Source organism: Piliocolobus tephrosceles, chromosome 10, assembly GCF_002776525.5.
Source record: "Piliocolobus tephrosceles isolate RC106 chromosome 10, ASM277652v3, whole genome shotgun sequence".
NCBI lineage: Eukaryota > Metazoa > Chordata > Mammalia > Primates > Cercopithecidae > Piliocolobus > Piliocolobus tephrosceles.
Genome location: NC_045443.1, coordinates 19,537,503 through 19,563,308, shown reverse-complemented (window position 1 = coordinate 19,563,308; position 25,806 = coordinate 19,537,503). Strand labels below are relative to the sequence as shown.

The window sequence follows — 25,806 nt, the reverse complement described above, 5'->3', positions numbered from 1 at the left end:
CGCAGTGGCTCACGCCTATAATCCCAGCACTTTGGGAGGCCAAGGCAGGCGGATCACGAGGTCAGGAAATTGAAACCATCCTGGCCAACATGGTGAAACCTTGTCTCTACTAAAATACAAAAAATTAGCCAGGCGTTGTGGCAGGCACCTGTAGTCCCAGCTACCTGGGAGGCTGAGGCAAGAGAATGGTGTGAACCTGGGAGGCGGAGCTTGCAGTGAGCTGAGATCGCACCACTGCCCTCCAGCCTGGCAACAGAGTGAGACTCCATCTCAAAAAAAAAAAAAAAAAAAAAAAAAGCCAGCCGGGCGCAGTGGCTCACACCTGTAATCGCAACACTTTGGGTGGCCGAGGCGGGAGAATCACCTGAGGTCAAGAGTTTGAGACCAGCCTAGCCAACATGGTGAAACACCATCTCCACTAAAAGTACAAAAATTAGCCAGATGTGGTGGCATACGTCTGTAGTCCCATCTACTCAGGAGGATGAGGCAGGAAAATCGCTTGAACACAGCAGGTGGAGGCTGCAGGGAGCCAAGATGGTACCACTGCACTCCAGCCCGGGCAACAGAGTGAGACTCTGTGTCATAAATAAATAAATAAATAAAATTTATACACATACATCCTTACCTTGAAAGGTTTGTCTCCACTGTGTGTCAGCATATGCCTCTGTAACCAACTTTGACTGGTAGATGGAGTGTTATATACTTTACAACCTTTCCATAAGCAAACAAATACCTGTTAAGAAAAACAAAGCCATATTAATTTTCATGACTTACCTCAAGAAGAGTTTGATACCTCATACATTCAAATTAACATGTTACAAGTCTTCAACTGACAAGAACTATTGAATGTACAAGCCAATCAAAATGCTTAATACAAACTGTCAAAACATCCTAGTATGAGCCAGCCTTAATGCTATTGACCACACCTTCAGTAAGGAATAGAAACATAGATCACAGAATACCATTCAGAAGGAAACATATATAACACTAGCAACATATCCCTCGGAACTGAGACCATGGGCCATTATTTACATTTTTGTATTTACTGCACAAAAGAACAAACATCTACTAATTTTAAATAGCAGGAAAATATAAAGGCATAAAAAAATTAATGAAATGACCAATAAATGTTAATTAGAAGACACTGATATTTTCAACTTCAAAGAATGAACGAAAATTATCAAATTACAATTTTTTACTGGTGATATCCTGGTCTCACAAGCATACTAACAATATTTGTTCTTATATTGTTGTAATCATGAAGAATTATTTCTATCTCGATTATGACATAGAGACATATTCGAGACCCTGTCTGGAATATGAAATTTTGTTATGAAACAAATTGAATACAAAATATTAAGTTAATACAGTAATAAAAACAACAGACATGAGCTACCATACTTTCATCATAGACCCACATTCTAGGTTCAGGGTACTAAGTATAACTAGGTGTGGAAAGCACCAAAACTAACAAACTAATCTTTATCATCTTCCTACCAGTGACATGTCAATTTCCTAACTGATGATATTTCCATCAAACCAAACACTGAAAACTGCTTCCCAACATCAGGAAAAAAAGGGTCTACCACAATCATTATCTTGAAAGAACTACTTAAAGGCTCTATTCTTTTCTAAGGTAAGAACAATCATAGAGTCACACTTTGAAGATTGTAATACACTACATACAAATAGAACACAAGACAGATATACAATCTTTCTTCAGCCAGCCTAAAATAAAAATTTTTAATAGACTAGAAAAACTGACAGTCTATAAACAAATAATTGAGGTCAATTTTTACTCAAAAACAAAATCATCTTATGTCAAATAGGTATAAACAAGGCAATACCAACACTGCCATTTGACAAGACTGTTTAGAGAAGTTACTGCATATCCTGACTCCACAACGAATTTGCTAGTTTCTTTAAGTATGAGATAAAGGAACTCATAACATTACCTCCTTCATACTCAAAATTCCCAACCCTAGAACATGTTTATAAACTAATGGCCAAGGTTCTCAGAGTTAAAAGTAACTTTTAAAAATAAATCTAGGAACAGAAAAAAATACAAAGCAATACTTATATGCACCCGATGTGGTGGCTCACACCGGCAATTCCAGCACTCGGGGAGGCCGACGGGGATGGCTTGAGCTCAGGAGTTCGAGACCAGCCTGGGCAACATGGCAAAACCCTGCCTCTACAAAGGAACAAAAAAAATTGGCTAGGCATAATGGCATATGCACCTGTAGTCCCAGCTTCTCAGGGGCGGTGGAGGGGGGGTGCGGTAGCTGAGGCAGGATGATTGATCGAGCCCAAGAGATGAAGGCTGCAGTGAGCCATGATGGCACTACTGCACTCCAGTGTAGGTGACAGAGTGAGACCTTCTCTCCAAAAAAAAAAAAAAAGCAAAAAACAAAAAACAAAAAACTTAAATGCTATAGAAATTAATTCAATATTGTTTAATAATCACACATGGGTAATTAATGCTATCCATTTTTGAAATCAAGACTACTAGACTCACCAGGCACAGTGGCTCACACCTCTAACCCCAGCACTTTGGAAGGCCAAAGCAGGAGGACTGCTTGAGCCCAGTAATGAGGCCAGCCTGGGCAACATGCCATAACCCTGTCTATATAAAATATACAAAAATTAACCAACCATGGTGGTGTCCACCTGTAGTCCCAGCTACTTAGAAGGCTGAGGTGGGAGAATTGCTTGAGCCGGAGAGGGCAAAACTACAGTGAGCTGCTATGATTATGCCATTGAACTCCAGCCTGAGCAGTAAGAGATAGATCTTGTCTCAAAAAAAAAAAAAAAAAACAAAAAAATTACTAATAGACTCAAAGTCTTATTTTTCAATCCAAGAAATAAAGAAGAGGAATCAGGGGTTGGTTTAAAATTCTCTCAGAAATCACACTATTAGTTTGGTGCACAAGTAATTGCTCTTTTTGCCATTAATGTAATTGAAAAAGGCAATTACTTGTGCACTAACCTAATACATAAACAGAAATGCCTTAAAGAAAGTATTTGGGAACAATATCAACATCATTCCTGTAACAACTTTTGTGACAGAAGGATTCTCCTTAACGTTAAAAGGATTCTTAAGTGACTCCCCCCTGCCTCACTCTGCAATACTCTTATTAAAGATAGGATTTAGTTCCTTCGAAATAAGCACTGCCTCTACCTAACAATACTCAATCACTAAATTTGGTGAAAACAGCAGTATCCGGCTTCTATTTTTTTTTCCTCTGAGCAAACATGACTATAGAGCTAGGCCGGGCGCAGTGGCTTAAGCCTGTAATCCCAGCACTTTGGAAGGCCGAGATGGGCGGATCATGAGGTCAGGAGATCAAGACCATCCTGGCTAACACAGTGAAACCCCGTCTCTACTAAACAAATACAAAAAACTAGCCAGGTGAGGTGGCGGGCGCCTGTAGTCCCAGCTACTCGGGAGGCTGAGGCAGGAGAATGGCGTGAACCCAGGAGGCGGAGCTTGCAGTGAGCTGACATACGGCCACTGCACTCCAGCCTGGGCGACAGAGCGAGACTCCGTCTCAAAAAAAAAAAAAGATTAACTCTGAAAAATCAAATACCATAGGATTCCAATTATATCCAAATTTGGAAGGAGTATGTTCAAGAATATAATTTGCCATGGTTCTTCTATTTTAAAATGAATTAAGGTCTGGCTATTTTAACAGAATAAGACACAGGGGCCCAAAGTCTAGTCTCTCATGATACAGCAAATTGTGTCATATTAGGCTGTATTAGACATAACAGAAATAGAAAACAACCTGCTGAGCATAGTGACTCGTGCCTGGAATCCCAGCTGCTCGGTCGGCTGAGGCAAGATGATGGCTACAAGACAGATTTTCAGACCAGTATGGGCAACACAGCAAGATCCCAACTCTGAAAACGTTTAAAGTAGCCAGACGTAGTGATGCATGCCTACAGTCCCAGCTACTACACTGAGGTAGAAGGATTGCCTGAGTCCAGGAGTTTGAGGCTATGTGAGCTAAGATCATGCCACTCACTGCACTCCGACTGGAGCCAACAGTGGGATCCTAGATAAGTATTTTTTTGTAAGAAGATAAACTGAATTCAATCCAGCTCTTTCACTTTGTAGCTATGTAATCTTGGAAGAATCATCTACTTCCTTTTTCATCAGAAATACTCTGAGCACACATTTGGTAAGTCCAAAACACTATGAAAATACAAGTTATATTATCTCAGAAAGACCAGTCAATGAAATAACTGGGTTTATATTAGACACCAAAGGTTCCTTCTCAAAATAACTGCCATCAGGTTTTCCTGCCAGAATGTCCAAGAAAAAAAATTTTAAACTCACACAGGCATTAAAAGAATATTTTTAGGCCAGGTGCAGTGGCTCACGCCTGTAATCCCAGCACTCTAAGAGGCCAAGGTGAGTAGATCACTTGAGGTCAGGAGTTCAAGACCAGCCTGGCCAACATGGTGAAATCCCACCTCTACTAAAAATACAAAAACTTAACCAGGTGTGATGACACATGCCTGTAATCCCAGCTACTTGGGAGACTGAGGCAGGAGGATTGCTTGAACCTAGGAGGCAGAAGTTGCAGTGAGCTGAGATGGCCCCACTACACCCCAGCCTGAGTGACAGAAAGAGACTCCATCTCAAAAAACATACATATATATTTTGGACTGCCAAAGAAATCTTCAAGTTTACAAGGGCCTTACACATGAGATGTAGATGTCCAAAATTTCAGTGTTACAGGGAGGTTTCGGCTTTCTGTTAAGAACACTACAAAGTACTGAGTTTCTATCAGAACAGGTTTTACCTTCAGGAATCTTCTCCAAAATGCCCAAAGCGAGTAAGGACGGTACAAACCTGGGAGCCAAGAGCTGCCTGAGTCTCCTTTACTTTGGTCAATATCCTTGAACCAGTGTATCCTTGTACCAGTGTATGTATTTGAATGTATTTGAATGGCCTATACTTAAAATGGCTTGTATGATAGTACAGACAAATGCACAAACACCTATGCACCTGAAGAGCACAAATGAATCCATGAAATCTTTCTGTAAATAAATGAAAAATCCACTGCAAAAAAATGCAATGTTAACCTGCCAGAGTAAGTATGCACAAGGAAATTCAGTTATTACCAGTAAATTAAAATCAGCCAAATATATTCTAAATGCAGAACAAGTTAACAGAATAATCCACATGCCAAAATAAAGGCCTAATTATACTGAGTAAATGGATCTTGTTTTCAGTAAAATGACACAAAAAGAAAAGAGCGACACCATCTAAAATCAGGTAGGCCAGCTGAGTGTGGTGGTACATGCCTGGAATCCCAGGAACTCAAGAAGCTGAGGTGGGAGCGCTGCTTAAGCCCAGGAGTTGGACAACATAGTAAGACTCTGTCTCATTAACAAAAAAAACAAAAAACAAAAAACACAAAAGTCAGGCAGAGGGGGTGGATGGATGATTCCATGGTACCATCAAGCCTTATTTTTCTTTTTTTTTTTTTTTTTTAAATGAGACAGAGTCTTGCTCTATCATCTAGGCTGGAAGGCAGAGGCACAATCATAGCTCACTGCAACCTTGACCTCCTGAGTGCTATAGTTAACTGGACTCATTCAAGTCTTCCAATAACATCGTATCATATTCCTCCCTTGCCCAAAATCGCCTCGCTTTGCCTCTCAGCAAAAAAACACACCAAAGAATATATGCAAAAGTCAACCTGAAATGACACAGAAAATAAATCCTAGATCAAGAAACCTAAACAGCTTTCCAGAAATTGTTTTTATGTGAGAAATAGCGGAGAAAGAAAGAGCAGTAATATATTTTACACTGAGCCTCTAAAGTCCTATAAGTTCCCCACTTTCCAAGACTTAGGTGTATATTAAGAGGACACTGGGATTTGAAATTTGATTAGTAAGATAACTCAGAGCCTAATCTTCAGAAATCAGTCACACACAGAACAACGGACCTAGGCCAGGAACAGTGGCTCAGGCCTGTAATCCCAGCACTTCGGGAGCCAGAGGTGGGTGGATCACCTGAGCTCAGGAGTTCGAGACTAGGCTGGCCAACATGGTGAAACCCCATCTCTACTAAAAATACAAAAGTAAGTCAGGTGTGGTGGAGCACACCTGTAGTCCCAGCAACTTAGGAGGCTGACATAGGAGAATTACTCAAATCTGGGAGGTGGAGGTTGCAGTGAGAGGAGATTGCACCACTGCACTCCAGCCTGGGCAACAGTAACAAAATTCTATCATACTTAACACTAAAGATAGGTTTGATTCTCTTTTTGCCTGTTTTGTTTTTATTTTTGAAATTGTAGAAAGCACTCTGATGATTTTTTTTTAAAAAAGGTGTATTGGTCGGGGCATTGTGGCTCACGCCTGTAATTCTAGCACTTTGGGAAGCCAAGACAAGACCAGAATGGGCAACACAGTGAGACCTCATCTCTAAGAAAAAAAAAGTGTATTCATAATTTGGTGTTTAAATGATTAGTTTGATTTTAATGTAGAAATCAGGCCAGGAAAATCTAAACTCCACTTGACTTCAGCCTCCAAAGAAGTCCACATGAACAGAGCAACATAAACAGCTTAAAAGGGGGAAAAAAACAATGCTAAGTGGTCATATAATGGTTTTGCTTTTCTCCCCAGGGCAAAGATTATAGTGGAATGAGAAAAAGAACAGAAATTAATATAGTTTAGATCTTGCTAACTTACTGCTCCAGTAAAATTGTCATCTTTCAATAATCAGAAGCATAAAATCTTCTAGGGTTACCAATTTTTTCCTCATCTGTTTCTGTTCCATGATGACACTTTAACACTTAAGAGAGAAAGAAGAAATAAGAAATCTAAAAAAATAATTAAGCCAACAAAATCAGGTGTTTTCTACTTATTTTAGATACCTACAACAGTCTAACACACAGAGATAGAAAGTAGAACTGTGGTTACCAGGAGCGAGTGGGAGCAGACAGTAAGTTTGTTTAATGGATATAAAGTTCAATTTGGGATGATAATTTACAAGTTCTGGAGACAGTGGGTGACGATTACACAATAAGGTGAATGTACTTAAAGCCCCTGAACTGTATATTAAAATTGTTTTTTGTTCTTTTTTTTGGGACAGGATCTCACTCTGCCATCCAGGCTGGAGTGCAGTGGTACAATCTCACAGCACCTCAACCTCCTAGGCTCAAGCAATTCTCCCACCTCATCCCCTTGAGTGGCTAAGACCACAGGCGTGTGCCACCACACCCAGCTAATTTTTGTAGAGACAGGATTTTGTCATGTTGCCTAGGCTAGCCTGAAAACTCCTGAGCTCAAGTGATCTACCTGCCTCAGCTTTCCAAAGTGCTGGAATTACTGCGCCCAGCCGAAAATGTTTTTGTTTTCTTAAAGTTCATTTCAAAGAAAAAAATCTGATGTTCCAACCAACAACTACTCTTCAAAACACAAAACCTGCTAGGCATGGTGGCTCACGCCTGTAATCCCAGCACCTTGGGAGGCTGAGGACGACGATCAGGTCCTCCTCAGGAACTCCTTAGGTCAGGAGTTCAAGACCAGCCTGGCCAACATGGTGAAACCCCATCCATACTAAAAACACAAAAATTGGCTGGGTTTGGTGGTGCACACTTGTAATCCCAGCTACTTGAGATGCTGAGACAGGAGAATTGCTTGAACCCGAGAGGCAGAGGTTGTAGTGAGCTGAGGTTGCGCCACTGCACTCCAGCCGGGGCAACAAGAGATTCCATCTCAAAACAAAACAAAACAAAACAAAACAAAAGAAAGAAAAGAAAAGACAAACACAAAAGTCAATCTCAAAGCACAAAATCAGATCGAGTTTTCTTGTCTTTTATAGTAGTACTAAATTTTCAAATTCTCATTCATATTTTATCATTCAAAACACATAGTCTATTATACTCTCAGCACTTTCAGAGACCAAGACGGGCAGACCGCTGGAGTGCAGGAGTTGGAGACCAGCCTGGGCAACATGGTGAAACCTCATCTCTACAAACAAACAAACAAACCATAGTCTATATCCTAATGACTGGTGTGTGGGAAAAAACTGGGATGGATTTTCTACATTATTTGATCCTTCACATTTATAGTTTAGCAAATAATGTCCTTCAAAGATCAGGACTCCTATCTTTGGTCAAAATAGCATTACTCTTTTTATTTTATTTTATTTTTTGAGACAGAGTCTCATTCTGTCGCCCAGGCTGGAGTGAAGTGGCGTGATCTCAACTCACTGCAACCTCCGCCTCCCGGGTTCAAGCAGTTCTTCTACCTCAGCCTCCCCAGTAGCTGGGACTACAGGGGCGCACAACCATACCCAGCTAATTTTTGTATTTTTAGTAGAGATGGGGTTTCACCACATTGGCCAGACTGGTCTCAAACTCCTGACCTCATGATCTGCCCGCCTCAGCCTCCCAAAGAGCTGAGATTACAGGCACGAGACACCGCACCCGGCCAAATAGCATTACTCTTAAAATCAGTTACACAATCTTATTATTGGTAATCAAGTGATATTTTGAATAAGGGTTCAAGAAATGACATGGGAGATTTTTCATTTCAATATTACACTTACGGGACAAATGCCAACATTTCATGTCTAATTCTATGATATCAGCAAGGTACATGTATACAGTTACTGTGATTACATGACATATTTATTTTAAAAATCAGTCTTGGCCGGGTGCGGTGGCTCACACTTGTAATCCCAGCATTTTGGGAGGCCGAGGTGGGTGGACCACCTGAGGTCAGGAGTTCGAGACCAACCTGGCCAACATGGTGAAATCCCGTCTCTACCAAAAATACAAAAAAAATTAGCCGGGCATGGTGGCTCACGCCTGTAATCCCAGATACTCGGGAGGCTGAGGCAGGAGAATCACCTGAACCCAGGAGGCAGAGGTTGCAGTGAGGTGAGACCACACCACTGCACTCCAGACTGGGCAACGAGAACCAAACTCTGTCTCAAAAAAAAAAAATTTAATTTTTTTAAAAATAAAAATCAGACTGTAATTGTATTTTTTCTAAAAATCTGGAAAGGGCTGAAATTCTCATCAGGCTATATGCCAACTCAACTTGCGGATTCCAAGACTCAGAAATGTGAAATTCTCCCGCTCCCACATCTACTAAGAGAAGCCCAGTGATCTTCCAAATAGCTCATGATTCTATATACAGTTGCTAAGTCAAGTGACAAAAAAGTATCATGCCATGATGCTCAAAAATGGTATATACCAAGTGACATTAAGCACTGGCTTACAAAAAGCAGATCTACAAAAGCCAGAAAACCAACTTGCTAAGATATTTCACTCTAAGTATCTGACATATGGCTTGGGGGAGAAGACTGGGTTACCAAAGTAGCCTAACCACTGACCTGGGTTTTACACTGAAAATACTGTATGAGGGGACACAGTTAATTAACAAATCATAGGTAAGTATAACATTTTACTGGTTACTCAGACATCATACCTATTAACTCTAACAAGAAGACAAATGTACAAGTGTTTACTTATCAAGTTTGAGTAATCAAAAGACTGCTGACACATTATAATATATTCTGACAGGGAAAAATATGTCTTAAAAGAAATTTCGGCCACACACGGTGACTCATGCCTGTAATCCCAGCACTCTGGGAGGCCAAGGCGGGTGGATCACTTGAGTTCACGAGTTCGAGACCAGCCTAGCCAACATGGCAAAACCCCATTTCTACTAAAAATACAAACAAAAATTAGCCAGGCACGGTGGCGAGCACCTGTAATCCCAGCTACTCAGGAGGTTAAGGCAGGAGAATCACTTGAACCCAGGAGGCAGAGGCTGTGGTGAGCCAAGATCACGCCACTGCACTCCAGCCTGGGCAACAGAGCAAGACTCAATCTCAAAAAAAAAAAAAAATTCAAGTATGACATCACTGCTTAAAATGTTAGAAATGTTGACTTGGTTGGATGTTTAAAAAAAAAAGATCAATACTATACTCTAAGTATCAACAGAACCTTGGAAACAGTTATCCACTAACTTAAACCATGATGGTTTTTACTATGTTAGTTATCTGTTCTTCAATAGTGATGGCAGGCTGATAAGAAATGTGGGGCCTAATATTAATAAATTACTTGCCCTTACACTGTGACATTAATTTCTGAAAAATGCACTAAGTGTGATAACTATTCAACAAAAATCTAGGTAAAGCTGAAACAATGTATAAATTAATATTCTGCCACATTACTTTTGGCTTACCCATTTGCTTAGCTCTTTATTCAGTACCTAATAGAAGTTACATGAACTGACACAATTAAATGTATTCCTGAAAGGATATAGGTCAATACTGACGAATCAGAACTTTCCATCTAAATCAGTTCTGGGAAAGATGATCAACTCTCACTCACAAATAATGAGTTCAGGTTGTCATTTAATAGAATTGCATATACTAATCCTGGTACCAATAGTCTCCCCAGTTAATTTAAGCATCAGGAATAATTTAGGATCCTCTAACAAAGAAAACCAAGACAGTGCTATTTCTAAATGTTCTCAACTCAAAACATCAGAACCCTGGAATACACTGTATTCATTTATAATACTGTCACCTACTATATTTTTAAAAGTCTAATTTCTTCAAAATAACGTAGCTAAAAGCAAACTAAAATCCAACACATACCCTATTTTTATTTGACTCTATCAAGTATATGGGAAATAATTATTAAAAATTCACTTGAAAAAATTAAGCCTTTGTAAAAATAATCCCAAATTACTTTCAGCAAAAAAGCCTAACTAGCAATTATAATAAAACTAACGAAAACAGGGAGTGAAAAAAAGAAATGACAAAACCAACCCCTCCTCGCTGACCATCTACATGTATGGAACGGATGTGATCTGCCAGATCTGGGCTAGAGTTGAAGCAAGCCTGGCACTGGTCCCAACAACAATTATAGGCAATATTTTTGCTTGAAGAAGTAGTGCTTCCTTGTCCATTCATCATTGCTGGAGTTGAACGCCCACTGGAAATTGTGCTGTCTACATCCATTATAGTACTGCTTATGCTACAAAAGAAGAAAAAAGGCTGTGTTATTCCTAGAAATATACTAACATGAATATGATCTTATAAATACTTAATTAAGATTACCACTTGACATTCTGCTCCATGTGAGCAAAGCATAGTAACCATATTCTCCATTAGAAAACAACAATGCTTTGATATTAATTAGTTGGCAATGAAGTACAAATCAAGACAGAAACATGACAGTACCTCAAAATCAGATATGGAATAATTTAAGCAACTTTTGGCAGGCATGAACTCAATACTACATCTTACAGAAAACAAACCACACCCACACCCACACACACCTTATCACATCTCATCCCTTCCACAGTTCAAAGAAGCATGAGAAAGTAAGAGTTTCCAGCTGTAAATAATACATAATCAAAGCATTATCTTTATGGCTCTGCAAATCACTTGTTGACCTGAAATCTCTTCTAATCATTAATCTGAAAATATAACTGCTGCCACATCCTACTCCTTTTCATATCAAAGAATTGGGGAGATTTTGCAGTATTTTCCCTGCTAAATAAAAAAGCAGAAGAGAGAAAACTGGTCTCTGATTTTTCTAAAGTCCAAATAAAAAATCTTTTCCTGGCCCTAAAATTTTATTTTTTTAACTCATCTCTATCCATAAAAACAAGACTGAAAATGTCAATCAATCCATTTTAATTTTTATTTACTAAAGTATTACACATGGCTGGACGTGGTGGATCACTACTGTAATCCCAGCACTTTGGGAGGCCGAGGCGGGTGGATTACCTGAGGCCAGGAGTTCGAGACCAGCCTGCTCAACATGGTGAAACCCCATTGCTACTAAAAATACAAAAAATTAGCCGGGTGTGGTGGCAGGTGCCGGTAATCCCAGCTACTCAGGAGGCTGAGACAGGAGAATCTCTTGAACTTGGGAGGCAGAGGTTGGAGTGAGTGGAGATTGCACCACTGCACTCCAGCCTGGTCAACAAGAGCAAAACTCTGTCTCAAAAAATAAAATAACGTATTACATAGTAGTAACTCTTTTATTTATTAAAAAAAATTGTATTATTAGTGGTCAAAATGATCAAAAATTCACATCTTAATAAAATGTACCACACTTTTTCCTTAATTTTAAAAGCAATTCACTTAATTTTCTTTTTTCAAAATCTTCTCAATAAATAAATTACATGAAAGTCACTTCAATCATAAGGTTCAAGAGAAGGCCGGGCGCGGTGGCTCACGCCTGTAATCCCAGCACTTTGGGAGGCCGAGACGGGCGGATCACGAGGTCAGGAGATCGAGACCATCCTGGCTAACACGGTGAAACCCCGTCTCTACTAAAAAATACAAAAAACTAGCCAGGCGAGGTGGTGGGCGTCTGTAGTCCCAGCTACTAGGGAGGCTGAGGCAGGAGAATGGCGTGAACCCGGGAGGCGGAGCTTGCAGTGAGCTGAGATCCGGCCACTGCACTCCAGCCTGGGCGGCAGAGCGAGACTCCGTCTCAAAAAAAAAAAGGGTCAAGAGGAAGAATGTTTTCAGACTAAATCTGTGAAAAGGTGTGTATCTGCTTGCAATTTAAGAAATAACACAAGTCAAGTTGTGAAAATTATATTAACTTTAAAGAAGTATGCTTCCCTCCTGCCAAGTTTTTATCATGGAAAATTTCAAAGACACAAAATATAGCTAAATCTGAATTCAATTAACATTTTTACCGTATTTGCTATCTGTAATCTGTTTCTCTGAATCATTTCAAAGTTGCAGGCATCATGACAGTCAACCACAGCATATACCTTCTTTAAAAAAAAGAACATTCAGGCAGGTCACAGTGGCTCATGCCTATAATCCCAGCACTTTGGGAGACTGCAACGGGCAGATCACAAGATCAGGAGATCGAGATCATCCTAGCTAACATGGTGAAACTCCGTCTCTACTAAAAATACAAATTAACCAGCCATGGTGGTGTGTGCCTGCAGTCCCAGCTACTCGGGAGGCTGAGGCAGGAGAATGGCGTGAACCCAGGAGGCGGCGATTGCAGTGAGCAGAGATCGTGCCACTGCACTCCAGCCTGGGCGACAGAGCTAGACTTCATCACAAAAAAACAAAAAACAACAACAACAAAAAAAACGAACATTCAGGCTGGGTGCGGGGGCTCACGCCTATAATCCCAGCACTCTGGGAGGCTGAAGGTGGGTGAATCACAAGGTCAGGAGTTCAAGACCAGCCTGGTCAAGATGGTGAAACCACATCTCTACTAAAAATACAAAAATTAGCTGGGCGTGGTGGCGCACGCCTGTAGTCCCAGCTACTCAGGAGGCTGAGGCAGAGAAGTGCTTGAACCTGGGAGGAGGAGGTTGCAGTGAGCCAAGATAATACCACTGCACTCCAGCCTGGGTGACAGAGCGAGACTCTGTCTCAAAAACTAAAAGAACATTCACCTACATACCAATACAACCCATTCACTCACACTGGAGAAAATTTACATGAATTTTGTTAGCTTACGTAAGCTTTATAATGATCTGTGTCTAACATCAAATATACCCACTGTGGGGGATTAGGGGGATGTTAAGGCAGAATCCTCACTCCGTTGCCACGCATATAGTGCAGTGGTGCTAACACGGCTCATTGTAGCCTTGACCTACCAGGCTCAAGTGATCCTCCTACCTCAGCCTCTTGAGTAGCCGGGCCTACAGGTGTGCACCACTATGGTCAACTAAATTTTTTAAATTTCTGTAAACACAAGGTCTCTTTATGTTGCCCAGGCTGGGCTCAAGCAATCCTCCTGCCTTGACCTCCCAAAGTACTGGGACTACAGGCATAATCCACTGTAGCCAGCTAATTTTTTTTTTTTTTTGTAGAGGAGGAGTCTTGTATTGTTGCCCACTCTAGAAACATATCCATTTTTAAAAGCAGATATTTTTGTAGGATGCTTCAGATATGAAAAATGTCTCGGGCTTTCCTTTAAAGGCTATTCTAGTATCTAAGCTCATCTATCTACCTAGTTAGTTAAACGCAATAAATATATATTTACCTGCCTAGTCAACATAAGATTCTAAATTGCATCTCTAAGGCTTCATTCTAAAACTCTGTAATCTCTGTAAAACTCTCAAATGTGAATAAGTTCTTGAATATCTGAATATGCATATATTGTTTGTTGTTGCAGGACTAACCTTGGGTATGGTTTTCTTTCTTTTTTTTTTTTTGAGACGGAGTCTCGCTCTGTCACCCGGGCTGGAGTGCAGTGGCCGGATCTCAGCTCACTGCAAGCTCCGCCTCCCGGGTTCACGCCATTCTCCTGCCTCAGCCTCCCAAGTAGCTGGGACTACAGGCGCCCGCCACCTCGCCCGGCCAGTTTTTTGTATTTTTTAGTAGAGACGGGGTTTCACCGTGTTAGCCAGGATGGTCTCGATCTCCTGACCTCGTGATCCGCCCGTCTCGGCCTCCCAAAGTGCTGGGATTACAGGCGTGAGCCACCGCGCCCAGCGGGTATGGTGGTTTTCTATACCAAAATACAAATTTTATTTAAACCCTAGAAATTTCAAGTTTCCCCTGGCCGGGCAGTGGCTCACGCCTGTAACCCCAGTACTTTGGGAGGCCAAGGAGGGCAGATCACGAGGTCAGGAGATCAAGACCATCCTGACTGACACGGTAAAACCCCATCTCTACTAAAAATACAAAAAATTAGCCGGGGGGTGGTGGCGGGCGCCTGTAGTCCCAGCTACTCCGGAGGCTGCGGCAGGAGAATGGTGTGAACCCAGAAGGTGGAGCTTGCAGTGAGCCAAGAAAGCACCACTGCATTCCAGCCTGGGCGACAGGGAGAGACTACATCTCAAAAAAAAAAAAGAAATTTCAAGTTTCATGAGGCCCTTAATTCTGAAATGGTCACCTATTTTCCCTATCACTTGCTTTATATATTTTAAAACATTCGACTATAAAGCACATACTTACATAAACCATACTAATTTAACTCCAAGGCAAATACTAATAATTCTAAGTGAACAACCAATCATAACCAATTTATAAACAATCTCAGGAAAAGTAATAAAACTCAATGAACTATCATGGAACAATCTACAAGGTATAGTTAAGTAAAATAAACACAAGTGCAGGGTAGTGATGTTCCAATTTGCATACCTAAGTGGGGGAGGGAGACAGAGATATAGCTAGTCTCCAAGGGCACAGAAAGATAAATGAAACCTAGTAAATATTTGGGGGAAGGGATGAGTGGGAGAGAAACTTATCTTTCCCTGTATACACCCTTTTTATACCATTTTAACCATGTTGTACCTATACTGCTTTTAGTAAAAAGTCCAAAATTAGTTGAAAACCAAATCAATTTTTTTAACTGGACAAAGTAAGGTTAAGAGAGATTTATATACACCTGTGAAATATCATTATGGAATCTATCTACATAGTACTTCATGTACTTTTGCTCATTACCTTTACCAAAGAAAAGGAACCGTATAAAAAAGTCCAAAATCTGGGAAGAGTAAGCATTGTTGAGTCTATGTGTGATACCACATACTTGAAACAATACTTCATGTGCATGTAGCTCCTGATAAAGACAGCATAATACAAATGTTAAGAGCATGAGCTTTGCCTACCACTGGGGACTAAGCTGTGAATACAATGGTAGACAAGGTGAGAGGCAGGTCCTGGGACACTCAAGACATCCCACACACACAGTGTCCCCCAAGCTGATAAGGGCCAAAGGAAGTTCTGCTTCACAACTCCTCTTAGGCTCCTCCCACTTCTACGAAATATCCAATCCTAAGACTCCAGGCTCCCTTTTGGCCCCATACCCATGCTGCCACCAGTGGTCCTCTCCATTCTCATGACGAAGGCAACAGACCTGATGCAACAGTAGAGGACAGAAAACACAAATGACAGGTAACTTCTGATTGTGACAGGACCCTGAGGTAGATAGGGATTCACAGGAAGCAGTGCCCTTCCTCCTATAAAACGTTACATAACAAGAGACAACTCACCTAAATTTATAGTATTTCTAGGACCATATAGATGTTAAATTTTTTCACACAGTTAATTCTCCTTTTTAATGAACATTTACTGATTTCATGAAACGTGAAGACCTATACAGCCTGATATTTGGAAGAATACCTAAGCCAGACAATACACTCACACTATGCAGATAGCTTAATCTAAAGCAGTATTTCTCAAACTTTCATGTATATATATATCAAAAGGGCCCTTATTAACTGCAGATTCTGATTCACTAGGTTTAGGGTAGGTCCTGAGATAAAGCATGTCTAACAAGTGCCTGCCTGATGCTGCTGTGACATTTTGAGTAGTAGGAACCGAAAAGATCTCTCTGACTAGCTTTTTTTTTTTTTTCCGCAATGGGTTTGCCGCCAGAACACAGGTGTTGTGATAACTACCCCTAAAAGCCAAAACGGGAAAAGACTCATATCAACATTGATTTCACTGGACACATAGATTCAGACAAGTTCACCACTACTGGCCATGTGAACTACAAATGTGGTAGCATTGACAAAAGCAGCACTGAAAAATTTGAGAAGGAGGCTGCTGAGATGGGAAAATGTTCTTTCAAGTAGGCTTCGGTCTTGGATAAACTGAAAGCTGAGTGTGAATGTGGTATCACCACTGATATCTCCCTGTGGAAATTTGAGACCAGCAAGTACTATGTGAGTATCACTGATGCCCCAGAACACAGAGACTTCATCAAAAACATGGTTACAGGGACATCTCAGGCTGACTGTGCTGTCCTGATTGTTGCTGCTGGTGTTGGTGAATTTGAAGCCGGTATCCCCAAGAAAGGACAGACCTAGGAGCATGCCCTTGTGGCTTACACACCGGGGGTGAAACAACTCATTGTTATTGTTAACAAAATGGATTCCACTGAGCCACCCTACAGCCAGAAGAGATATGAGGAAACTGTTAAGGAAGTCAGCACTTACATTAAGAAAATTGGCTACAACCCCAACACAGTAGCATTTGTGCCAATTTCTGGTTGGAATGGTGACAACATGTGGGAGCCAAATGCTAACATGCCTTGGTTCAAGGGATGGAAAACCACCCGTAAGGATGGCAATACCAGTGGAACCACGCTGCTTGAGGCTCTGGACTGCATCCTACCACCAACTCGTCCAACTAACAAGCCCCTTTGCCTGCCTCTCCAGGGTATCTACAGAAAGTGGTGGTATTGGTACTGTTCCTGTTGGCTGAGTGGAGACTGGTGTTCTCAAACCTGGTATGGTGGTCACCTTTGCTCCAGTCAATGTTACAAATGAAGTAAAATCTATCGAAATGCACCGTGAAGCTTTGAGGAAAGCTCTTCCTGTAGACAATGTGGGCTTCAATGTCAAGAATGTGTCTGTCAAGGATGTTCATCACAGCAACGATGCTGGTGACAGCAAAAACGACCCACCAATGGAAGCAGCTGGCTTCCCTGCTCAGGTGATTATCCTGAACCATCCAGGCCAAATAAGTGCTGGCTATGCCCCTGTACTGGATTGCCACACGGCTCACACTGCATGCAAGTTTGCCAAGCTGAAGGAAAAGACTGATCGCTATTCTGGTGAAAAGCTGGAAGATGGCCCTAACTTCTTGAACTCTGGTGATGCTGCCATTGTTGATATGGTTCCTGGCAAGCCCACGTATGTTGAGTGCTTCTCAGACTATCCACCTCTGGGTTGCTTTGCTGTTCATGATATGAGACAGACTGTTGTGGTGGATGTCATCAAAGCAGTGAACAAGAAGGCTGCTGGAGCTGGCAAGGTCACCAAATCTGCCCAGCTCAAAAGGTTAAATGAATATTATCCCTAATATCTGCCACCCTGGTCTTAATCAGTGGTGGAAGAACAGTCCCAGAACTGTTTGTTTCAATTGGCCATTTAAGTTTAGTAGTAAAAGACTGGTTATAACAATGCATTGTAAAACCTTCAGAGGAAAGGAGAATGTTTTGTGGACCACTTTGGTTTTCTTTTTTGCAAGTGGCAGTTTTAAGTTATTAGTTTTTAAAATCAGTACTTTTTAATGGAAACAACTTGACCAAAAATTTGTCATGGAATTTTGAGACCCATTAAAAAAGTTTAATGAGAAAAAAAAAAATCTCTTTGACTAGTATCGTTACCCAACTGAAACTGACCAAACCATCTAAGAAATTGTTTCATACGGTAAAATGGTAAACCGAATTTCTAAGTTTAAAACACACCTACACACACGTTGTTAGAGATGCCAATGGAATATTTAGGGAGCAACCTCAGATATTTTCAACATCAACAACATTCTCTTTTTCTCTTTTCCCTTAGTTTAGAAACTATCTAGCAGACCAGTTTTCCACCCAATAGCTAGAGCGACCAACTGCATGATTTTATAAAAACAGTGTCCTTTGGAAATTCGAAGCCTGTCTCACTCATACATCCAGAACAGCCCCATCTTTGAGACTCAAATTACTTCCAGGCAAGTATCTGCTTGGTGGATGTGACCAGGGCTGATTCTGAATATTGCCAATATTGAGAAAGTTATAAAGATCAGTTTGCTAAATGCCAAGGTGCATGAGCATAGGAAACAATACATGGATGCTTATGTTACCATGACTGAGAAGGACAAAACTATGATCTTAAAGTAACTGAGAAAAGTTCACTAATATGGTTTCTGATTACACATTGCAAGTAATCTTTAAGAAACTACCACTGGCCAAGTGTTGTCTTATTACCAAATAGCAACACAATTTTCTTAAAGGGCTATTGAAATACGACTTCTGCCAGGCGCAGTGGCTCAAGACTACAATCCCAGCAACTTCGGAGGCTGGGGCGTAAGGATTTCTAGAGGCTGGAACTTCAAGAGCAACTTGGGCAACATAACAAGAGCCTGTCTCTAAAAAAAAAGAAAAAAAATTAGCCGGGCATGTTGGTACGTGCCTGTAATCCCGGCTACACAGGAGGCTAAGGTGGGAGGGTTGCTAGAAGTCTAAGGCCGCAGTGAGCTATGACTGTGCCAGTGCACTCCAGCCTGGATGACAGAGCAAGATTCTATCTCAAAAAAAACAACAACAAAAATCTGAGAACCACCAAAGCTTGAGCACCTCCCTAAAACAGATCAAAAGAATATGTTTCTAAATGGGAATACTTTTATTTTATTCTGAGGTTAACTGCTGAATTTGAAAATCAGTCTGAGGTCAAATGGATAGGGGCAAGCCTTATTGGCAGTCCTCTTTTCAGTTCTGTGAGCAAATTTATTTGTGTTGTAGATTTTCCTTGGTAATTTTGGGTCATTCTCCCCCCCTCCACCCACCTGTCATACCTTTAGTGAGGTCTAGCCTACTGAAATGTCCAACTTTATTTTTTTAGCACATGTGCTGCCAAAGCAAACACTGAAATGTCTAACTTTAAAGGAAGGTAGAGGACAAGGACTTGAAGGATTGAGAGTGTATAACCTGAAATCAAGCATAATTTATTGACATTCAAAAAAACTAAAATCTACGAATTTCAGAATTTTCTACAAATATATCACCGAATAAAAAGGCTACGGCTCTGCTGCACTGGTGTTTCTACCACCCTAATTTACGCCGTCACATCTTCATTCACATAAAATCATGCCTGCAAATCATATACCTTATACCTTAACCAATTAAAGGCCTTTCCCCACAATTACTTTGTGAACCGTCCCTTCACTTACGGGTCTAGCCAAGTGTGTGTGGGGGGTAACAATTACAATTTGACATAAAACAGTATTAAGAGTCTCAGTGTGAGGTTCTAGCCATTTTTGCATTTGTGACGGGAAGTAAAAACAATTAAAGTCATTAAGCAATGTTGTCTTCCAAATAAAATGTCCTTACTACTAATCCCTGTTCCTAAATCAGTAGAACTAATGTGGTCAGCGCAGTTGCTCGCACCTGTTAATCCCAGCACTTTGAGAGGCAGAGGCGGCAAACGTTTTGAGCTCAGGAATTGGAGATCAGCCTGGCAACATGGCGAGATCCCGTCCCTATATTTAAAAAAGAACAAACTAAGGTACACACGGAGACATGGAGACTGTCCACATCTCCAAATCAGATTTGCAAGACCAAGCAGCCAAAACAGAATAAAAATACAAATTGGGGCCCAGGCACGGTGGATCAAGCCTGTAATCCCAGCACTTTGGGAGGCCGAGGTGGGGTAAATCACTGAAGCCACGGAGGTGCAGTTTGCAGTGAGCTGTGATCCCACCTCCACCGCACTCCAGCCCCGGTGACAGAGCAAGACTGTCTCAAAAAACAAAGAAAGAAAGAAAGTGGATGCTAAAACTGACATAAACATGTATCATCCGCAAACATCCACTTCAAATTTAAATTCATTTGTCCGGGTGAGGTGGCTCACGCCTATAATTCCAGCACTTTGAGAGGCCAAGGCGGGCGGATCACCTGAGATCAGGAGTTTGAGACCAGCCTGGCCAACATGGTAAAACCCCATCTCTACTAAAAATACAAAAATTAGCCAGGCATGGTGTCACGTGCCTGTAATCCCAGCTACTCAGGAGGCTGAGGGGGAGAATCATTTGAACCCAGGAAGCGGAGGTCGCAGTGAGCTGAGATCGATCGAGCCACTGCACTCAGCCTGAGAAAAAGAGCAAGACTCCTCAAAAAATATATATATAGATAGATAGACAGACAGATAGATAGACAGACAGACAGACAGACAGATAGATAGATCAGGCACAGTGGCTCATGCCTATAATCGCAACACGTTGGGAGGCCAAGGTGAGAGGACTGCTTGAGGCCACGAGTTCGAGACCAGACTGGGCAACATGACAAGACCCCCATCTCTACAAAAAAACTTTTAAGAAGGAACGTTAAGTCTATAGAGTTTTTCAAAGCCTATTTATCAACTAGGTAAACATTACAACAATACAAAGGAAATCCTAATCTAATCATATTAACAAGAAAACTATCATTCAGCTAACAGGTGATATTCCTTTCATCTATAAAACTGCCACTTATACTAGAAAGATTACACTATGTCTCTCCCACCCTTATAATCAATTTTTTAAAGGGTACAATTCAAAACATTGCAAAAACATTTAAGAATCCCCTATATCTTAAGAACTCTGAAATTGCACACCTAATGCACAATTCTAAGAGTAAAAATTCTTTACTTGAGTTACCATTTCTCATCTCCATTCATTGAAACAGATTATAAGTATTTGCCCTAATATTTATTCTAGGCTGACAAAGGGATTAAAAGCTAAAACAACCATGTACTTCAAGAAGACCATGAACAGCTGGGCGCGGTGGCTCAAGCCTGTAATCCCAGCACTTTGGGAGGCCGAGACGGGCGGATCACGAGGTCAGGAGATTGAGACCATCCTGGCTAACACAGTGAAACCCCGTCTCTACTAAAAATACAAAAAACTAGCCGGGCGACGTGGCGGGCGCCTGTAGTCCCAGCTACTCCGGAGGCTGAGGCAGGAGAATGGCATATACCCGGGGGGCGGAGCTTGCAGTGAGCTGAGATCCGGCCATTGCACTCCAGCCTGGGAGACAGAGCCAGACTCCGTCTCAAAAAAAAAAAAAAAAAAAAAAGAAGACCATGAACAACAACAAAAAAAAAAAAAAGAAAGAAAAAACCACGAACAACCTTGCCTGTTACTGATTATGACTATTAAGGGAAAAAAGCAATTATGTAACCTACTATATAAAATAGCAAAAGGCACTCTAAATCGTGCTTCCACTTTTTATATTAACAGCTAACACTGAGCATTTGCTATATATCCTGCATTGTTCTATGTGCTTGTGTCAGATGGTTTTTTTTTTTTTTTTTGAGACAGAGTCTTGCTCTGTCGCCCAAGCTGGAGTGCAGTGGCGCCATCTTGGCTCACTGCAAGCTCTGCCTCCCGGGTTCACGCCATTCTCCTGCCTCAGCCTCCCGAGTAGCTGGGACTACAGATGCCCGCCACCACGCCCGGCTAATTTTTTGTATTTTTAGTACAGACGGGGTTTCACCGTGTTAGCCACAATGGTCTCGATCTCCTGACCTCGTGATCCCCCCATCTCGACCTCCCAAAGTGCTGGGATTACGGGCGTGAGCCACCGCGCCTGGCCTCAGATTGTATTTTTTTAAAGACGGTCACTTTTGGCCAGGAGCAGTGACTCTTGCCTGTAATCCCAGCACTTTGGGAGGTCGAGGCAGACACATCACTTGAACTCAGGAGTTCAAGACCAGTCTGGGTAATATGGTGAAACTCCATCTCAATAAAAATTCCAGCACTTTGGGAGTCTGAGGTGGGCAGATCACCTGAGATCAGGAGTTTGAGACCAGCCTGGCCAACATGGTGAAACCCTACCTCTACTAAAAATACAAAAATTAGCTGGGTGTGGTGATGCATACCTGTAATCCCAGCTACTTAGGAGGCTGAGGCGGGAGGATCGCTTAAACCTGGGAGGTGGAGGTGCAGTGAACCAAGATTGTGCCACTGCACTCCCATCTAGATGACAGAGCAAGAATCTACCTCAAAAATAAATGAATAGAAATAAAATAAAAGATGGCCACTTTTAGGCCAGGTGCAGTGATGCACAACTGTAGTCCCAGCTACTCAGGAGGCCGAGGTGGTAGGACGGCTTGAGTATCAGAGCTCAACATTGCAGTATGCCATGATTGTGCCTGTGAACAGCCACTGCACTCCAGCCTGGTCAACCCAGCAAGCGAGACCTTGTTTCTCAAAAATAGAAAAAAATTAAAAGATTGTCACTTTTGAAAGACCCCATCCTTATTCCTCTTCTTATTACACAGCACTAATAGGTGTGGTCTGTATTACCTCCCCTTGAATTTGATGAGGCCTAAGACTTCTGCAGAAGTCATGTTGCCAGACTTCCAAGGCTAAGTCATAAAAGGGAATACAGTTTCAGCCTGGCTCGCTCTTGGAACACTCAGTTTGGGGGTCCTCAACTACCATTTAAGAAATCTGGCTCCCCTGAAGCTGCAAAGTTGAAGAGATCCTGTGAAGAACATACACAGAGCTAGAGAGGGATGCCTGAGAAGCCCCAGCTGTTCTGAGTCCCAGCTGTTTTGAGTCTTCCCAGCCCAGGCACCAGACATGTGACAGATACATGGCATAAGTCAGTGCGCATTCTGATTCCAGTCCCTAGTCTTTAAGCTGCTTCCACAAGCTGATACCTAGTAGAGCAGAAATGAGCTGACCCTGCAGAACCTGGCCCAAATCACTGACTCGTAAGTAAAATAAATGCTGCAGTTTTAAACCACTAAATGTTGGAAACGGCTGCCAGGCAGCCGAAATAACTGGAACAATGTTTGATGTGTATTAACTCTGTAAAGCTTACAACTCTAATAAACTGTTATTCATATCCTTTTCTTTCAGATAAACTAAGATTTGCCCATAGTCAAACAAGCGCAAAACAGTAATGCCAAAAAAACTGTCATACTACTACTATACATTCAAAGGAGAAACTTGAATGAACTAATTTAAGAAATAACTGAAATACAGCCTACAGTATACATCAAAATGGCACTAATACTTCTTTAGTGCAATTTTAAAAAACGACATATTTTTTCTTTTTTCTTTTTTTTTTTTTGAGACAGTGTCTCACTCTGTCACTCAGGCAGGAGTACAGTGGCACAATCATAGTTCACTGTAGCCTCAACTTCCCAGGTTCAAGTGATCCTCCCACCTGAGTAGCTGGGACTACAAGTATGCACCACTACATCTGGCTGTTTTCTTTTCTTTTCTTTTTTTTTTTTTTTTTGGTAGAGATGGGATCTCACTATGTTGCTTACGCCAGTCTCAAACTCCTGGGTTGAAGCTATCCTCCCTCCTCAGCCTCCCAAAATGCTGAGATTACAGGCATGAGTCACCGTGCCAGGCTGACATTTTCATCTAGTATGCAAAACTTTCATCTAGTGTAGCACAAAAGCAAAAGTTTTTTGGTTTTGTATATTCATAGTGCATAACACAAAAGAGATATTTAACATCTACATAAAATTTGACCCATTCAGGCAGATAGTTTTACTAACAAGATAAACCATTAAATTTTGATTCCTACAAGTCAATTAGCTTCATAAAAATTCAAGGTCAGTCATAGAAAGCAATACTGAGGGTACAAAGAAATTGTCCCAAATTTAGAACTTAGGCCACTGAAACAGATTTGAGCCTAACAATGACAACATCAAATCCAACTCCAAACATTCCTTCTCAAGGCAATGGGGTAGTCACTTTTTCTACTTACGAAGGACAAAGAGCAAATTATAAAACTGGTCTTAAACAGCATTAAGGAATTTAGACACAACAGATTCTATAAGGCCACCTGATTTTGCTTTCAAAACTGCGGTGGTGCTGTAGGCTTTTTGGTCTATAAACTCAAACAATTAGGAAAAAAAAAGTAAAGACAAGTGCCTATTTTATTACATGTGTTTTGTGTGTGTGTTACAAATAAGTCAAATTTCCCTAAGGCCCTTCCTATTCATCTAAGGTGGAAGGAATTCTGCTCCCATATGATCCAGTTAATTTGTACTGTCACCTATAAACTTCTATTCAGAGTAAACTCCCAAACCTAGTTAGCGCCTTGCACACAGTAAATGCTCATCATTTTTAGCGAAAAACTTAAGTAGTATTTTTTAAGGCAAGTAAAATATATGGCTTTGTCACACTAAAATAATTCAAAAAAATAAATTAACTGGAACCACACTAAAAATCATTAGCCAAAACCAAGATATTATCACTATTATTACAAGCTATTATCACTGTAATTTAAAAAGCTAGAATGAATTTTTATCATCAAGAAAAAGACTACTTTCTATCCCCACAATTATTTCTCTAGTTAAAGACAAACGATTTTTTTTTCCTGAAGACCCAGCAGCATTCATTAAATTGGCCAAAAGGGACTTTATGCAACAATGATGAAATATAGTCTATGGAAAACAAGTAGGCTACATTCTTTTATCACAGTATGCACTGAGCACATTACTTTAAATTTCTCCTATCAAATCTATCACCCTTTAAGATTACTTCACCCACATTTTTCATACAGCTTAGAGTATCAGCCAGCCACTGATATCTTCACAAACACTAGAAACATTCCACTTCAACACAATTACACTAAGGAAGTTATCTTCCCCTTTTTACAAACATTTCCAGAGAAATGTATATACACAAAGATGGTATGCTTAAAAAAAGAATCCACTATGAAGAACACCCATTTAATAAAGAAGCAATTACATTTGAAGGTTTAATTAGTATTAAATCATAAAAAGAAATTTACTAAGGAAATTCTGAGGAAAAATATCAGATAATTTCAGTATACATTTCTGACAAGAATGACTACTGTCATTCTTGACTCAACACCTCAAAACACATGTTGGAATAACAATTTCCAAGATTAATTTAAAACACTAAAAAAACTATGGCCAATTCATCTACTCTTTGTACTTTAAAAAATATTTACGAAAAGTAATGATGGCTAGGTGTGGTGGCTCACATCTGTAATCCCTGCACTTTGGGAGGCCAAGGTGGGAGGACTGCTTGAGCTCAGGGGTTCGAGACCAGCCTGGGCAACACAGGGAGACCCCATCTGTACATAAAATGAAAAAATTAACTGGGCATGGTAGTGCATGCCTGTAGCTCCAGCTATCCAGAAGGCTGAGGCAGGAGAGTCACTTGGGTCCAGGAGTTTAAGGCTGCAGCGAGCTGTGATGGTACCACTGCACTCCAGCATGAGTGACAGAGCAAGACCCTGTCTCGAAGTACAAACAAAACAAAAACAACTGTTTTCTTTTTGTTTCATCAGCCACACTAATGAAACTGAGAAAGAAATATGCAATCAGGTATTTCCACATTCAGTTGAATTC

At 41.0% G+C, this 25,806-nt stretch overlaps 1 protein-coding gene and 1 pseudogene across 2 annotated transcripts in view; one reads left to right on the top strand and one right to left on the bottom strand.

Moving 5' to 3' along the window:
* AEBP2 (AE binding protein 2) overlaps positions 1 to 25,806 on the bottom strand; it is an 83,519-nt gene that overhangs the window by 48,809 nt on the left and 8,904 nt on the right. For both annotated transcript variants that reach the window (XM_023226133.3, XM_023226134.1), the window contains exons 2-3: positions 10,814 to 11,021; positions 626 to 733 (exon numbers count right to left, since the gene is read on the bottom strand). In XM_023226133.3, coding sequence (XP_023081901.1) covers positions 626 to 733; positions 10,814 to 11,021 — 316 coding nt within the window. The remainder of the gene's footprint in view (positions 1 to 625; positions 734 to 10,813; positions 11,022 to 25,806) is intronic.
* Positions 16,525 to 18,065, top strand: LOC111552047 (annotated as a pseudogene).